This window comes from Stegastes partitus, unplaced genomic scaffold, assembly GCF_000690725.1.
Source record: "Stegastes partitus isolate 25-593 unplaced genomic scaffold, Stegastes_partitus-1.0.2 Scaffold24, whole genome shotgun sequence".
Lineage (NCBI taxonomy): Eukaryota > Metazoa > Chordata > Actinopteri > Pomacentridae > Stegastes > Stegastes partitus.
This window is the reverse complement of record NW_007577755.1, coordinates 1,302,887-1,321,400: the sequence shown is the minus strand read 5'-3', so window position 1 is coordinate 1,321,400 and position 18,514 is coordinate 1,302,887. Positions and strand designations below refer to the sequence as shown.

At 38.9% G+C, this 18,514-nt stretch overlaps 1 protein-coding gene across 1 annotated transcript in view; it reads right to left on the bottom strand.

The window, feature by feature from the left end:
• stat6 (signal transducer and activator of transcription 6, interleukin-4 induced) overlaps positions 1-15,786 on the bottom strand; it is a 33,293-nt gene extending 17,507 nt beyond the window's left edge. Inside the window, exons 1-4 of the mRNA XM_008296651.1 lie at positions 15,260-15,786; positions 3,859-4,004; positions 3,546-3,690; positions 1,168-1,248 (exon numbers count right to left, since the gene is read on the bottom strand). Of these exons, the coding sequence (XP_008294873.1) occupies positions 1,168-1,248; positions 3,546-3,690; positions 3,859-3,992 (360 nt within the window). The 5' untranslated portion in view covers positions 3,993-4,004; positions 15,260-15,786. The remainder of the gene's footprint in view (positions 1-1,167; positions 1,249-3,545; positions 3,691-3,858; positions 4,005-15,259) is intronic.
• Between the last annotated feature and the right edge of the window lie 2,728 nt (positions 15,787-18,514).

Genomic DNA, 18,514 nt, shown 5'->3' with positions numbered 1-18,514 from the left:
GGAAATAAACAAAAGTGAAAACTTCCTTAATGAACTGAAGGCAGTACATCAGAGTACAAACTTCTTTAGGGACTTAATAAACTAATAAAGTTGAATAATTATTAGTAATGCAACTGTCAGCCACGGTTGTTAGAAAACTATTGCCACTACACACATATTCAAGGCTGTTCTGTTACTTTGTTTGCTTAGTTTTCATCGTCTGGGTTTGAATTTCCAACAATGCAACATGAGAGGGTACAAGCTGAGCTTCTTTTTAAAACCAGATGTGACTGCTTTGTTTTGTGTCATTAAATCTGATATATACAGTCGTCCTCAAACGTATTCATACCCTCCCATTAAAGAAGGAAAAAAAATCTGTCACTGAAATAAGCTGAAATTGGCAAAAGTAATAATAAACAAAGACGTAATTATAATGACATTGCTTTTGAATTGTGGTTCAACAGAAATATTAAAACAAAAAACAAACAAACAAAAAAAACCAACAAGCATGATGGGACCCTTAAACTTATATTTTGTTTAACAACTCTTTGAGCCAATCACTGCAATCAAGTGTTTTCTGTAACTCTCAGTCAGACTTCTTCACCTGTTGACAGGTATTTTGATTTCACTGCTTATCAGCAAAGTGCTCTAATTTGTCAAAGACAGTTTTTTTTTTTCCAATTATTCTTTTTAACCACAATTCGAAAGCAATGTCATATTTCACCAAAATCTAATTTAGCAAATTTTTATTTATTATTAGTTTTTTTTCAGTTTCTAGTTATTTGAGTAACTTGTGAATTTTGCCTTTTCTTTAATGAAAGGGTACGAATACATTTGAGGACGATTGCAGTATAGATATACCAGAAACGTCAGGAACAAAACAGACAAGTTCACTAGAGGAGTTAAAACTGTCAACATACACACTGATAAACCTATAACACTAACTGCCAAAGCAGAGATTTCTAACCGGCGCTCGTATTTTGTAACTGCACCCTTGGATTCAACAGTTGCAACTTTCCCAGGCAGGTTTCAAATCTTGCAGACTTTAACTTGCAGCACAGCTACACGTTTTCCTGTTGGTCTGTGTATTCCTAATGACACGGTAACAATAGCGACAGGAAATTCAGGCCTCATCAGACCTTACAACACAGCCCATTAAAAACACATGGGATTTTAAAACAATCTTACCGAGCTGATCAGAACCCTCTCCTTCCTGAGGATGTCCCGGACCATTACTGCGAACTGTAGAGGCTGTGACTGAAACATACCCTGTAAAGCAAGCACACGTCTCATCAAATCTCCATAAAACCACCATGCAGTTACTGGTATGCAAATATGTATTCAGTCGATGCCACAGACAGTATATTCCAAGCCTGCTATTATGTTACAGCAGGTCGGTGCAAACGTATTTAAAGAAGTTTGTGTGCTCATTTTAAATTTCTCCCCATATGCAGGTTTCTATCAACCCTCTGAAGCCCAAAACCTGCTAGCAGATTTGAAACGCATTATTTTATTTTATTTTTTTTAATTGCCAAAATTACACCATATGTTCACCAAAAACTGTAAAACCTAGAGGAATTATAACATTTTCAGTTTTCCAACAGTCATTGATCTGTGGCTCCCTCAAGAAAAGTGACCATATCTTATCTTAAAATCACCATACTTCATCAAAATCACTATTTTTCATGTCTCACCCGAATATTTGCCAAAACGAGTTTCATCTAAACAAATTCTATAACAAACTATAAATTCTGCACTTCTTGCGTTACCAGGAAGAACTTAATTACTCAGATGTGACCAACAATTACAAACATTCAGCTGAACTAAGCTGAACCGCAGGCAGTGTTTACAAAGAGCAAATAGCAGACATGTTAAAGGTGTAAGTAGTAAAACATCTGCGGTACATAGATTCACCATTTTTTCCCCTCCGTATTGTTAACATCAGTGGGCGCTTGCTGACCCCAGGTTTGTACCCTTTTTGTAAAATGAATAATCATAGAAATTAAACTTTCCTTTTTCTAGAATTTATAGCATTATAGCTGTGTCATACTGTACAGAAGAGATTCTAACATTTTCTCTACCTCTACTCATGTGCAGTTTTCACAGACGTGCAAGACTTTACATTGCACCACTAAGAGAGCAAAAAAATGTCCAGAAACCACTTGGGTTCAGATGTTTAAATGATTTCAGGGAAGTTGTGTGCACTTCTTACCCTCTGCCCAACAAACACATTTCTCATGAAAATCAGCACACTTTCCAACATACAAAAAACCCCACCGTCCTCTTGTCTTGTCAGTGGTTTCTGTTAGTCAGAAAATGTATGCAATCTCTGGTGACATCTGCAAAGCAACACTGGCTTAATCCAAATCTCTACACTCAAGGAACCACAATTTTCGAAGCAAATTCCCACAAAGTGTAGTCAACTTAGAGTTGTCAAATTATCAAGTGCATCATAGCTCTAAAGCAGGTTTTCCTGAGGGAATTGCCCATAGTTCATAGTGTCATTGGAGATTCATAAACACGACTTCCCCTTTCCCAACAAAATGTACACAAACCAAACATGAACACTGCAGGGAAGAAAATCCACTGGGAAGTTTGTAAGTGACAACATCTGGCTGCTCGCTGTTGTTATTTATTGCATGTGCCATAATTTCCGGACTATAAGCAGCAACTTTTTTTCACATACTTTGAACACTCTGGCTTAAACAATGATTGATGGATTTCTACAATTTTTACGAATTTGCCCCGAGACGAAAGTGACATTGAGAGCAACAACGGAACAGAGACTGAGGAAGTGTGTGACAAAGTAATTCTGAGGCTGTTCAATTCCGACACTGAAGATGACGACTTTTTTTGGGTTTTAGTGGAAGGAAGAGAAGGAAGGAAGGAGGAAGATGAAGAGAGCGATCAATAACTTTTTTCCTTAACCAGTTGTGTTACAGGCACTGTTCGGAAAAAAACATTTACAGTACATATTTGTGTATGTTACCGGTATGTATTTAATTAAAAGTTTAAAAATCTTTCTGTGTAACATCTTTCTGTGTAAATATCTCATGTTACAACGTGGACACCTGCGGCTTATAGACAAGGGCGGCCTATATTTGTACACATGTTTTTTCTTTCCAAAGTTAGTGGGTGCGGCTTATATTCAGGTGCGCTCAATAGTCCGAAAATTATGCTAAGTAGAGTTGTTTGTATTTTCAGTCAAATGGATTTCCAGATATTATGACTTTTGGTAATTTCTTTAAATGTAGAAACACTGTAATGTCACATGCAGAGACTGATCAACTGACTCAAGTCTAAATTCTATTTCTTTTTGAAGGATGAAATTTTGTCTCTAAGCAACATGTGCTGTCAAGATAGTGTGTCCCATTCCTTATACCATCTGGAGACCTCCTGAACTCACACTCTCAAACACTCCAGCTGTGACGCCAGTTAAGTCTATGAGGGTTTAGATCTTTTGGTGGAGACCGAGATTGGACTGCTGTGTTTCTGCATTCCATCAGGGATGCAGAGAGGAACATAAATGCCATTCTAAGAGCTTCTGATTGACATAGTCCTCCTACCATGTTCCTGCTGATCTGCATCAGCTTCATCTTTTCCACGACATCGTTTTTCTGCTGAGCAATTGTTTGCAGCATGTTGATGGTTTGGTCCAACAGAATCTGAGCCGGGCTCTCTTGCTCCATCTTTTCCAGTGAAAAGTCCTCCCTGCGAGCAAACACACACACATGAATGTACATGCCTATACACAGCTATAGATCCATAAGTACAAGGTCACGTATACACATGCAACATGTCACAAGCACAGACATACATTCCTACTTGCAACCATGTGCAAGTACATGTGTACAGTATGTGAATGCGTATGTTTCCTACCATCTTTGGTTCTCAATCCAATCAGACATATAATGTCGGACTTCAATGGGGAAGGTGGCCGGAGGGTAAAGGTTGTTGACTGTCTCATCAGGCAAGCACTGCAACATCTGGTACATGTGTATCCACTGAGCCATGATCAAGCCGGGCTACAAAGTAAACACAGTCAGAGATCATTTATGTATGTCTACACAGTTTTAGTGCTTGTTAACATTAGAGTGAAACCCAGCACAGAATGTTGTAGAATAAACAACTAACTGGCCTTAAGGAATAAGGTAGGACTTATTCTAGATGCTTCTCCAGCTCCCTCCCCTGTCTGTACCACTCACTGAAGCGCTGTGTTTATGTGATTGTTTCTCAAGGTATGTCGAGTACAGCGGACAGACTTAACACAGGATTTCTGGAGAAATTGCGAGTTCCTGTGTGTATAAGCAGCGTGTACAAATCAAAGCGCCTCCAAATCAGACAACAACTACTTTACTTACACCTCAAACACTGGTTAGTGGCATCTGTTCATTCTTGTCTTTCTCACAGGATTTGTGAGGTGCATCTGGAAAACATGTACACTGCAGTTGTGGAGACTCAGAGTTAGATGATTTAAAGCTGTTAAAGCTGGCAGCAAGTTTATCCTGTGAGACTAATCAGCTGTGGAGAGAACCATTTAGTGTCAACAGTCTACTGACACTTTAACAATATAGATCGCTCAATTACTGACATGTGTAAAAAAAAAAAAAAAACACCTGCTACTCTCAGGTATTTTGATTCTCCTTTTGGCTTGTAGTTGTATGTGAAAGCTTGGATAACTCTGAGGTATGACTGTCTGACTGTAATTCTATAATCTGAGAGTGGATTCCTGTTTTATTCTTGGTCTGAGCTGATGTTCACGAAAGATGTGGTGTTGGCCCCCTTCAATTTGAGCACTAGGCCTTCAAAATTAAAAGGAGGAGACAAAAAAAATAATATTTCACAGTAAGTAATAATACTTCGTGAGCAACATAGAACAAGTCCATGAAACTGTTGTGCGTGACTGCAGCATTATGCAACATTTGGTAAACAAGACAAGTCATACGTGAATCTAGTCATTGCCTTCCCAATTCTTCAAACTGCTGCGTAGCGACTGCAAAGTGTTTCACTGTGTCTTTGAGGAAAAAATCAAACCCACATGTGATATGTACGAACAGCCAATTGAGAACATGCAAGTTGTTTGTTTCTGTTCGGGATCAGTCAGAAACACACATGTTAAGTGTGTCAGCCCCTTGGCTAAACTTTTAAAGGGAATACTTTCAAGTTTTGGGAAAAATGCTCATTTTGTTTATTCCTGAGTGTTATCGTTGTTTGAAGTTATTCTCTTGTTTTTACTGTGAAGGACTTTGGTCACCCTTTGGACTGTTGCAAAGGGCTATATCAATAAACTTTGATGTACTGATTGATTATCGATGGCCTCTAAAGTGTAAAATACTAGTTGTAGTTTTGTTGATTGTGTGAGGTTGCCAGACGTCCAGTAAAGAGGCAATGAGGTGTCTGCCTCTGGCAAAGAGACAGCCCTACCAAAAACATCCTCTAATTTCAAAATATCGATGTTACAGGAACTCCAAAAGTCCTCCATGTTTACCCGTTGTCTATATGAATTCACTACAGCAAGAGTCATGTCAGGAATTTTGTCTTTTTCCCCTAAACTTTCTTAAGCTACCAAGAATGAAGAACTTTCTTCCAAAGAAGCAGAAAATGAAAGCAGCCGAGTGGTGATTTTTGTCTCTGATGGAATTTGTGCTGCGGAAATCAACACAGCGCTAAGTTTATCCTGTTAGCTGTCATAATAGGCTAGCGGTAAATCTAACCTTTCAGGGATTTTTACCAAGAATTTATAAACAACCATCTGTTTTACCAATCGTCTCCTGAACATTATGTGAATTTCATCTGCTTTTATACAGACGGAGGAATTTATGGTACATGTAATGTGAGATCTTAGTAAAGTTGACACGACCAAAGTGAATTAGTTCAGTAAGCGAAAGAAATTACGAAAGTTGTGATTGAAACCTGAATACAACTGTTTAGACGGCAGGCAAACAGCTAATGGAGCATAAATCAACCTGATGTAGCAGATACCATTCAGCCAGCACGACTTCTGTCCTCTGCCTAAACTAATGCACTAAAATCCCCCAAAATCTATCAGATTTAATGAGGGCTACAGCGAGCGTCACAAGAAAATAAACTGAATGTCTACGGAGTTAACAACAAACTGGATTCCTGCTCTTCGACTTTGACGAAGTAAACAGAATCATCAATCACTGACACTTGATAAGTTGGCTTTATTGTTAGTCTCTATGATTTCACACTTACTGATGCATTAAATTGTGTCCAATATAATCATAGAATAATATTAGCTTTATTTGTATAGCACCTTTAAGAACAACAATTCATAAAGTGCTTTGACAAGTAAAATATCAGGCAGGACAGGGCAAGCGCAGGAAAAAACAGTAAAAGCACATGTAAATACAGACTGTAAAAAAAAAAAAAAAAAGAAAAGAAAATGTACGAAAAAGGATAGGTAGTTATAAACTGGTTAAAAGAACGACATCACACAACGGGGTTAAGAGAGAAGCTGAAGAGAAAGTCAAAGATTAAAAAAAATTAAAATAGATCAAGATCAGGAGGTTAGAAAGAAAAAAAAACACATTTTTAAATTGATAAAAGGGCAGAGATTGATAAAAGACAAATAAAAGAGAACTTTACTTGAAGGCACGTCTATAAAAGTGGGTTTGAAGAAGTGATTTAAAAGAAGTTACAGATTCCTGAGCCTTAGCTCCTCTGGCAGGTCGGTCCACAGCCGAGGGGCCCTGACAGAGAAGGCCCGGTCACCCTTAGATTTAAGCCTTGACTTTGGGACGAAGATATCTCCTAATACAACTTTAAAAGCAACAATTTAAAAACAAAAAACAAAAAAAAAACACCACAGTGTGGATAGCTGATCTTTTTTCTTTCTTTTTTTTTTCAAATCCTCCTGATCCTCACAGTGTTGTTTTGACTGGAATAGCAACTCGACAAATACTAGCATGTGCATTCAGTCATAAGAAGAAGGAATAAATACAGTCCCTGCTATCCTCCTATAGCCATCAGCAGTGTTCACATGTTCGGCTAGCTTCTATGTAAAGCTGCTTAAAAGTTAGAGGGCTGCTCAGTTTCACCCCACTGAAAATAAAGGTTCCATGTTGTGCCTCTTTTCAGCAAATTTCTAATTGTGCCTTTCAATTGTCAGTTCAAAATATTGCAAAGACGATTCCTTTAACCATGACCATAGAACTCCTGGTTCTTGTTCTGTTCTAAACAGGCTGTGTCGACTTTTGTCGCTTGATATGCAGGAGCTGCTGCATTCTCTCTCTCTGTGATTGACAGTAAACTGCACAACAGACCGTGTGTGAGACTTACACTTTCTCTCTGATCAATTATTTGACATGGAAATATCCCATAATTCACAGTACAGTTGTTTTTAACTCATGTTTCGTGAGTTTGTCACTCAACATTGTGAACAGAAAAAAACTCAATAAACTTTAGCAGTACAGAGCCACAGATTGGAAATGACTCGTAAGTGACTGCTGCTTAACATTTAGTCCTAATGAGCTGCATTTTGGTCTACATCATACTCTGTTGTCTGACAACAGAAACAGAAAATATGTAAATGACAACAGCTTTACTGGAATTTTGGCTGTGATAAAATACAGTATATGTGAGCACAGACAGCAGGAGACAGCACTGACTGAGTTTATGTTGAACTGAAGCACAACAGGAGACATGAAAACGCAGTAACCCACCCAGTCCTCATTCACTGGTTTCAATTCAGTCTTATGCTTTTAACCACCTCACCACTACCAGTTTGAACCTGTGGGGATACAAAAGTTAAATGGTAACGATAGGGGCTGGGGCTGACGAATAAACATCTTCATATCTTAACAATTTTAAGTTTACGCCTCCAAGTACACAACCACCACAAAACACAAGAAAAATGTATTTCCACTAACTGGGATGTGCAACAGGCCTGGGCAAAGTTAGATGACACGCCTGTGGTATATTTACACTGGCGTTCACAACAATCAGTCGTCTGGTTGTGCCAAGATTTCAGCCAACAGTGTATAAACAGGCAAAGAGCAGTAAAGCCCTCAGCTCGAGACGCTGTTTATATTGGCACTGCTTGGTAGCCTTGTGGTAAACACACCTCTAGCAGGAATGCAGCTAGTTGATCCTTCACCTTGTAATTGCGGCTAATCAGCTAAGAAGCAATTTCCTTGCTCCATAAATGAAACTGCACAAGACTGTGTCGAATACAGCTCCAGCACCTACGAGTTTAGTTGGTGGCTACACAAAGGCCTATTTTCCACAAAAAATGACTCAGCAACTAACACATTAGGAGGCCACAGCTGGAGCTATTCTCATGTGTATCTCTGCCTGTCAAAATGGCTTACTGTTAACATGCAGGGAGATTCTAGCAGATTAGTTTCACATACACAAAGCAGCCTTTTGCATCACGGACAGGATGCAGCAGTGTTGTCGTGTCCCTGACCCTCCGGATCCAGTATTATAGCTCTGAGCAGCATGGTTGTGATAATGGAGCTATCGCATTACATAATGAGGAAATGCTTTCCTGGACAACTGCATGGGTAACAGGGCAAGAAAGAGAAGCAATCAGCAGGGCATCTATTATTTAAATCAACATTGTTGCAGCCCATGAATAGCAGCACCTTTTGTCGGGCAACTCATTGAGGCTTTTACTCGCTGTCCACCACTCCTGACTCCTTACAAGCGTCACACTGTTACATGTTAGACGGGGATTTAGTGGAATTAACTTCTCTTTTCTAGTGAACCTTATGTCAATACAGAGGTTGGTGTTTATATCAAGTCATTCAACCCAAGTTTTTACTTTCAGTTCCATACTATCCTTCAGATCTTTTGACTTAAAATGATCAGTTGAATTAATCTACAGCTGAGCATTAAATCAACATACTAATTCAATTTAAAAAAAGAAAGAAAGAAAGAAAGAAAGAAAGAAAGAAAGAAAGAAAGAAAGAAAAAAGAAAACTAAGTAAGACTCCAGCTTCCCAGCATGCATTGAGTTGAAACTTTGGGGTTCTTCTCTTGTCGCTCGAAGAACCCATTTCATTTCAAAGAGTTTCATTTAAGATGTTTTAAATCCTGGTCGCTTCGTTGCTTAAGTTTAGCACTGAATTCAGTCGCCAGGCCGGTATGCTTATTTTAAAACACAGTAACTAGAATCTATCTAAAAATAATAATAATAATAATTAAATTGCTAAAATGTGAGAGGACTGCAGGTCTGCCTGTATCAACTGTTTGAGCTGTTGATTCAGTTTGACATCTTAAGCTGATTGAGCTCAGCTAATTTTACATTTCAGAACTAATGAGATGATGTTGAAGTAATTATTAAGTTCCGTAAGCTCATATTTTTAAGGAAGCAAGGGAACAAACTTAAAAGGATTCGCAGTGCAGGTTTACTGACTGCAACCTGGGCAGTAGAACCAGCAACATGTTTGTCAAAGTGGACGACCAGAAACTCGTCACTCTTTGCTGCTAAAGCTGCAAGTTAAATCAACCCCTCATATCACTGGTTTGGCACATGGTCATTCAATGCACTGCATTTCCCAGATAAAGCTATAATGTGCAAAGATTTAACATTTTATAGTCTTAAAATGCAAATTTGAGATTTTTTTTTACAGACATATTTAAAAGTCAGGGTGATTTACTGGACGACATTAGCTTACTGCAGATTCTTCAGTGTCCTTAGAAATCTGAAGCAGCCTTCCAGAAGACCTGAGGGCAGCAGAGAGCGCTGCTATGTTTAAAGGCAAACTCAAGACCTACCTTTTCAGTAAGGCTTTTGATTCATTTTATTTATTCATTTCTCTTCTAAGAACTAACTTTGTTTGTTGATTTCTCTATTTATTCACTTATTTTCATATTTTAGTCTATGCAATGTACAGTTTATTACTTCATTTTTATTTGTTTCTTATTCTGTTTTTATATTTTTGGCTTCTATTTCTATCTATCTTATTAATAGATATTCTATTGTGCTATTCTATTAATATTTTGTACACTTCATTGGTTTGAAAAGTGTCATATAAATAAAGTCTGATTGATTGATTGATTGATTGACTGATTGATTGATTGAGTGATTGATTGATTGATTTTAGTGTATTTACCAATAACCTGCAGTACAGACGTTGAAAGTAGGTTTCAGCTCATTCAGAAACAGTGTCTCTGTTCAACATTTGTCCAGCAAACTGCCCTGACAAATTTGCTTTTCCAGTGTGAAATGTTCTGCTCAAAAAGTCTATAAAGACAGCATTTATTTTGTGTGTTTACATTATAAAATATCTTTAGTAGTGTTCACTGTAAACCACGAGGGCGGTCGTCATCAGAAGTCAAGGACGTACATTAAACTCCCCGGTGTACAGCCTCCCAGACATTCTCCTGCCAGAAGCATCTCTTATGATAATATTTCAGACTCTACAGGCCTTGCAGGGTTTTTCCTCTCGCTCCTGTTTGGCCTCAAATGTCAACAACAGCTCACGTAACACACTCTCAAAACATTCCTCTCCCTCTCCGAATGTTTACTGTCTGTTTCTGCTACGACATCTTATCAAGGAAAAGTGAAGCGACGCATCCGAGGAGTTTCTGGTTCAGGCTGTAATTCGGGACAAAGTTTTGATTTTGCAAACGCATCTGTCAATCAGTATGGAGTAACGTTAAACAAAATACTGATTCAAACGGGGCTTCGGGAAATTCCGTCTGTTAAGTCTTCTACAAACTTTACAGACGCCTCCAACGAAAAAGTTCCCACACTCATCGGATATATAGATGTATAACTTTATGCTCAGCCTTGTGAATCAAATCATGACACAGTACAAAGGTCTCCTATGTTCAGAAAGTTTTGCAAAATGTCCTGTAGATAGAAATCCCCTTTAAACTGGAGTGTCCTACTGTTGGGAAGTGTGAACCCTGGTGTCAACATCTGTCTTTAATTTTAAATGCACCACAACAGTGGTTGAAAGCACTGTGCTTAAGTAAAGTCTTGAAGTACTTGTACTTCCATTTAAAGCCACTTTATGCTTCCACGTGATTATATTTCAGAGAAAACACTGCCCTTTGTACGCTGCTACAATTATTGGACAGACTTTACACAATGGATAACACAACAAGCTTTTAAAATGCAAAACAAGAATAAACATGTGGTTCTAACTATTTTTGGTTTCTGACATCATACAAAAATCAGAGTGTAGCTGTCTGTGAGTTACTACCAGCTTTATCAAATAGTGATTTCTAAATGTCTCTAAACATCCTCTGATTCATTTCAGTAATGAACCAGTACCTCACCAAAAATCTTAATCTGAAAATCTGAAACAAGAACGGAAGCAGATTTGTGTATCAGTACTATTTTTTTCTTCTTTCCTCTCCAGTTGACAAGCCCTCAGATTTATCTGTTGTGCCTGTATGTAAAACTGAACATAAAGTAGATCAAACCAATGTACTTGTGCGAAACTTCTCCTCGTATTGGAGCATTTTTACATTGCTGTATTGGTACTTTTACATAAACAGCTCTAAATACTTTCCCCACCTCATAGTCATGACAGCACTGACACTATCCACTCACCATCTCTATGATGGAAGAAGTTGTTTTCTCCATTATGATGGGACATTTTGTAAAAAAAAAAAAAAAAAATGAAAATGTTGGATCTTTTATGTCATTTTTTTTGGCATTTATTCGATTTTTTGCTCTTTATTTAATATGTATTTATCTTGTATACCCCATTATTACTACAGTATTTTCATTATTCCCCTTTGATGAACTGCTGAGAGACCACAGACAGCTGAGGCCTTCACATTCAGCTAAAATAACTACACTAGCTGTACATTGCTTTAGTATATCCAAACAAAAAGAGGATAAAAAATACATTTTGCACAGGTATGACAGATACCTCTGTGGCAAATACAGGAGTGGAGAATGTTGGTTTCTTGAGGAAGCGGAAGAGGAGGAAGGGTTCAGTTCCTATTGTTGTTGGTACGTGCCAAACACTGTCCCTAACAAGTAGTTAAAATCAAGTCAGTTGTACTTAAAGGGCTCTAATGAATGGGGACGGAGGGGGAAAAAAGCAGAACAATAAACCGCAGACGCACTTCTGGATAAAGATTACTGAGTGAAACCAGAGAAAACCACTATCATTTAGAGAAGCTTCTGTTCATGTCACTATATATGATAATATCTGCCAAGATGTGGGAAACGGCCTGCCAGGCTGTGGAGCTGACGTCACTGTGTCATGGGAAGTCAAACCACTGCTGCTCATTTTCCTCTTTCATTCTTCTGAAATCAATGTGGTGACTGCAATGTGAATGTTTTGAACGGAACAAAATGTGTTTGATTCATAACTTGGAAAATCCCCAGATGTGGCAAAGGACATGAGGAATAAAAAGTGAATCCTATTATAGTAGGCTAGCTGAGGGCATAAAGCAATGAAACAGCAAAAACAAACAAAAAAGGAGCCTCTTATTACTGTCAGTTATCCAAAATACATTAAATTATGTTCATGATTGATTCATATATACATAAATCATCTTCTCTTTGTGTTAATCGTTTAAGCTGTAATATGGTACCAGTCAAAAGTTTGGACACTCAATGGTTTTTCTCTATTTGAATTATTTCCATGAGGTCGCCTCCTGTAATGGTTTTGAACTAACAGGTGTGCCTTGTCCAGAGTCAATTTGTGGAGTTACTTGCCTTCTTAATGTGTTTGAGACCATCAGTTGTGCTGTGCAGGGGTAGGGTTAGTACACAGTGGATAGCCATAGTATGACTAGAACCAGTCAACTCAGTAAAGAGAAACGACAGTCCGTCATTACTTTAAAACACGAAGGTCGGTCGATATGGAAAACTTCAAGAACTTTCAATGTATCCTCAGGTGCAAACCGTCAAACACTATGATGAAACTGACTCTCATGAGGAAAGGAAGACCAAGAGTTACCTCTGCTGCAGAGGTGACACTGTTTGCTGGTGACACTGTTGGTGATTTTAAGGCACATTTAACTAGCATTCTGCAGCGCCATGCCGTCCCATCTGGTTTGCTCTTACTGGGACCATCATTAGTTTTTCAACAAGACCATGACCCCAAACACACCTCCAGGTTATGTAAGGGATATCTGACCAAGGAGGAAAGTGATGGAGTGCTGCGTCAGATGACCTGGCCTCCACAATCACCCGGCCTACACCCAACTGAGATGGTTTGGGATGAGTTGGACTGCAGAGTGAAGGAAAAGCAGCCAGCAAGTGCTCAGCACCTCTGGGAAGTCTTTCAGGACTGTTGGAAAGCGATCCAGGAGACGACCTCATGGTTGAGAGAACGCCAAGAGTGAGCAAATTTGTCATCAAAGCTGAAGGTGGCTGATATAAAGAATCTAAAATATAAAACATAACACTTCTTTGTTTACAACATAATTCCATATATGTTCTTTCATAGCTTTGATTTCTTCAGTAATGATCTATGATGTAGAAAATAATTAAAATAAATAAAAACCATTAAATGAGAAGGTGTGTCCAAACTTTTGACTGGTACAGTATATGTTTTTAACAAGTGAAAACTCTCAAAATCCCAGAACAGAAGGCAAAATCTTATGATTACATGGTTTGTTCATTCAACATTTCAAAAGATGATTTGATTCAGGATGAGCTTCTTAATCTATGGACAGAAAATCATCTAAATTCTTCCAGTTTCCCAAATGTGTGAACGTGTCTGTCTAATACAACAGCAAACAGAATACATTAGATTTAATGGAAGTAAACAAACAGAGATTAAACTTGAAAAAAATGATGACATTTCTTGATAAGTAAAACAATAATGGGATACAGCCTTATTTGGGATATTTAAAAAAAAAACAGCAGATTTTTGAAGTCTCATTTGAATCCTGCCAAACTGATTGGACAGAACAGTGAAAGTTGCCATAAATCTGCATCCAGATCAAATCCAAATAATCACAATTCAGAAACCCTTTAATATTACTAAACTGCATAAAGCATCACCTCGGTTGTTTCGCTGTTTGACTTAGCGTTTGCCACCTCTACAGCTAATCACATTTTTTTTTTCCATACAGAAGAGTTTTTGTTGAAGTCAGATGCCCAATCACTCTTTGCCAGATACGTGACACTAAACTTCCCTAAATTCTGGGTGAGATCAGCAAAAGTGCTCTTTCATGGCAACACGTACAGCAGACGACAACCTCAAGCCTGACCAAAGAAGAAAAGAAATAAGAGCTGGTTTTAAAAAGACGACGGCCTCCGAGGAGCAACAGAGAATTAGATTCCTCTTCTAACATTAATGCAGGTGTTTATTAGATGTTGTGTAGTTTAGACACAAACAAACATAAGAAACTAATCACAAAACTCCTCTGAGATGACAATCATCAACATCAATGGTGCAGCTACAGCACGTCCCTGTCATTACTATATCAAGGTAAAAGCTTCTTTACTGAATTCAGTCACCTGCGATTTGTAGCGCCAACATTGATAGAAATCTGCCCTCAGCTGAAAGAGTAAGCCAGAGACTTCCGTCTTCCTCGTTCATGTAGCACCAACAGCGGGTGAGGATCTTTCCAGGACTGATAGACAGCTTGGCCGCTCGACACTGAGCTATTATTGTGCTCAGCGGAAGAAGCTGGCCGGTATTTCAGAATTTGGATCATTTTCACAGCAGATTCTGTCCATCTGTCTCCCAGGAGCGTCCCAGCTAAGTTACGTAAGCCCCAGATTTGAAGCTGGGCCTGGTTTATTGTGTCAACACACAGTCATCCATTGTAGGGAGCAGCTTTTGGTGATCAGGTGGAATATAAAGTCACACACAGGGTTGTTTTCTCTGTGAACAGTGGGCGGCTGGTATAGTTTTACAACTCTGGAAACTTTCACATGCCATTGTTTGGGATTTGATATCCATTACTTCTCATTACACTATCATATGACATGAACTGGACTTCTACAAATACTAACATCTAACCAATTAAAATATCTAACCAGTTAAAATAATTTCCTTCCATTTTTCGTGAAACACATGGTGAGATTAAAAACAACGCACAGCAAAAGCTTCTTTGTAACTGCTCAGAATAGAAATATAAATGCATAGAATAGTTATTGTGGTTTGCATAAACACAATATTGTTGCAGGTTTGCTATCAGGCTGTGTTTTAGGCCGACATTCGTCCTGCAAACAGCACTGTTGTTTTCTCACCAAAACATGACAGCATCTCATCTTTACGCAACACTGTCAGCAGGCCTCCAGCTGCAGGCCTCAAAAGGCTGAGCTGACAAACACAAGTAATGGTTTCAAGAAAAAGAAAGAAAGAAAGAAAAAGAATCTTACCTTCAGTTAAACAGAGATTTCAAAACATTGACAAACACGCTGTGGTCGTCGTCTCTTCCTCCCTCTTTCTGTCTCACAACTTCTTCTCCGCCTGGCACAAACAGCCTACTGAACGTTTCCTGCCTCCATCACCAAGTTGAAGGCTGACGCTGACGGAAAGCTGGGCATTTACGGTCAAAGCAAACCAAAGGAGAGAAAATAAAAGTGTAAAAAAAAAAAAAAAAAAGATACAAAATTCAAAACACGCACTCTGAGCGCAGAGCTGATCCCGCGGGACGCACGCAACTTTTCAGCAACGCAGAAAGTAGGTTAGACTCACTTCCCTGTTAGTCACGAAAAGGAGGACGGTGAATGATTTCCTGCCATCACGTTCAAGTCCGCACATGACTGTTTGTAATGTGAACGCGCAGCTCGTCGGGGCTGTTTGGATGTGGGTACGTGAGTCCTGCAAGTCTCGTGAAATGAAGCCGTGCGGGATCGTGAACAGCAGCACAAGCGTGTTTTGGCGTTGCTCTGTCCGCGAAAGAGAAACTACAGTACGGAGGGCTTGGTGAACTTCCACAGAACGACTCGTAGGCGGAGTACTGTTGAGTCATTTCACGACGTGCACTAACTTCCAGTAAGCCTCTGCGGAGACGCGTGATACCATATCTGCCGATGGCAGCGTCTCCGGGGCGCACAACTTCTCAACGGCAACCAGCGAAACACATCAGGCCCAAAGAATTTATTTGGTTGTTTGGTTTGACAATTTATGATCCTGTTGTTTTCCTGTTTGTTGTGGCGGCTCAGTAACGGCTCGGTTCCAGTAAATATCTCTATCTTATGCAACAACATAATCTACATTTACTCAAACACTGGAGTGCCACTTTGAGCTACTTTTATTTTTCCACCACAATTCAGACACACATATTTTACATTTTACCCCCCTGGGCTATTGAATAATTACTATTACATTTATTAATATAGATTTAAAAATACATTTTGCAGATGCATGTAGGAATTAAAGTGCACTCTCAGTGGAAATTTTTTTGTCTTTTATCTTGTTATCATGTCCTTAAGGTGTTTTTTTTTTTTTTTTTTTAAATGCTGATAGACATATGATGAGTAATATAAGCACTCTGTGCATTGACTGGGCATTTCCACCTTGACACTGCAGTCTCCTGATGGTCGAGCAATGAGCTGGATTCAATTCAATTCAGTTTTATTTATATAGCGCAGTGTACAACACGTCATCTCACAGCGCTTAACATAGTCAGATACAGACCGTATGAATTTTAAACAGACAACCCAATAATCCAAGGTTGCCTTTAGACTCCCTCTGAGCAAGCTGTCGGCAATGGTGGGAAAGAACCAAAAAAACCCCAGTGGGAGTCAAAAAACCTTCCGACAGAACCATGCTCAGGAAAGGGGGCCATCAGCCGGTCGGGGTGAGGGTGGGGATAGTAAGGTAGCAGATGGAGAGCAAGCAGTAGAGCAGAACAGTACATATTTTGGGGGTCGGTGAGTCGGATTCAGTGAGTCATAGTAATAAAAAAGTTAGTGATGGTTTGTATATTGATGTTGTTATTGTTTGTGATGTTGTTTGATCTGTGTAGGTGGTGCTGATTTACAGTGTTGTCCCATGGAGAGATCAAGATTAACTTTATTGTCCTAGGCGTAAGAAATTTGTCTTGAGCTGTTCACCCATGCTGCAGTCAACACAAGCAGACACAAGCAGGGAAAATGCAGTGAATAGATTGACTAAATACATGCATACATACATACATACATACATACATACATACATACATACATACATACATACATACACATCAGGTAAAAGCAGGAAAAAAAGTGAATATCAGTCTAATTTCATGAATCATGAGGGGCGCTGACACTCATGGGCCTGGTTGATGTGAGCAAGTGTTCACCTGTTGAGTAATCAGAAGGGGAGAAGGTTTGTTTGATGAGGGGTTTTTCTTTGCCATAATTTGCACATATTGTAAATAAATTAATCATTTTTCTTTTGTGAAAGCTGCTTCAGACATATTTTGTGATCCAGTGCAGGTCATGCATTTTTACTCTTAGGCCTTCAGTGGCATCCTGCCTGAATCAAACCACCTCTTAACATCCATCAGTATTATGCAGAATGGCAATATAGCGGGCTGTTGCATTGCAGACAGGTATCTCATGTAGTGAGAATGAATGCCATCACTAAAGTAAGAAAGCCAGTTAAAACTATTCAACAAGTCTCCTTTCACAGCAGCCACAGCTGCACCACATACATCACATCTAGCAGGAGCATCAATATCAACCCAATAAAATGACAAGAATATATATTTTACTTACCAAAACTTGTGATTAAATTGGACACAAACTCCATCCTCCTTTCTTTCATCATAAACAGTTCAATCACTCTGTTAAGCAGGTAATCCGTGCGTTTCACTTCCAACCATAAGTCCTGTTCTATCACTATAGAGGCTGATGCTGAAAGTCGGGTCTGTCCAGCTGTGTTTCTGCCATAAGTTTTAATTTGCTTTAAGGCTGAGAATGCCCTGTGCTTAACTTAAAAAATAATAAAATGAAAATAAAAATACTTTTACACTAAAGTTTTAACTTGTGCAGGTCGCTACAGACAGGAACCGCTGGCTTTGGCTTAGCTCTCTGACTGTCCAATCAAAGGACGTGAAAATGCTGAGATTTTTTTGTTTTGTTTTTTGTTTTTTTTGTTTGTTTGTTTTTTTTATGAAAAAAAAAAGAAAATGCTGACATTATCGTAGGCCAGCTAGCTGGCCCTGGGACCACCAACTCTAAATCTGATTGGTTGAAGCAACAGTTTCATTGCTATGTATTTTCAGCAACAGATGAATACACTTTTGATTCTAAGGGCCTCAGGGCAGATTTCTGTGACCCTGGCAACACATGACAGCTGAAATGTGATTGGATAAAAGCTCTAATATAAACATACACTGCTGGAAGCACCACAGCCCAGAGACACGCTATGAAATGAAGAAAACAGATGATTGGGAATAATGTAAAAAGATTAATGGGAAAATATTACAACGTAAGTCAGTGATTGTGATAGAGTTTAGGCAGCAGACAAGGCCACACCACTGTTGGGATCTCAGTCTTCTTTGTAGTGCGTCATACAAGATAAAGTTGCTACGCTTATCATAAAACACAGATCTTCCAATCAACTTACAGGATGGACCTTTCTGTATCATTCTTCTTCTTCAGAACGGGCTTCTAGTTCGAATTATTGCAACCTGACATTGT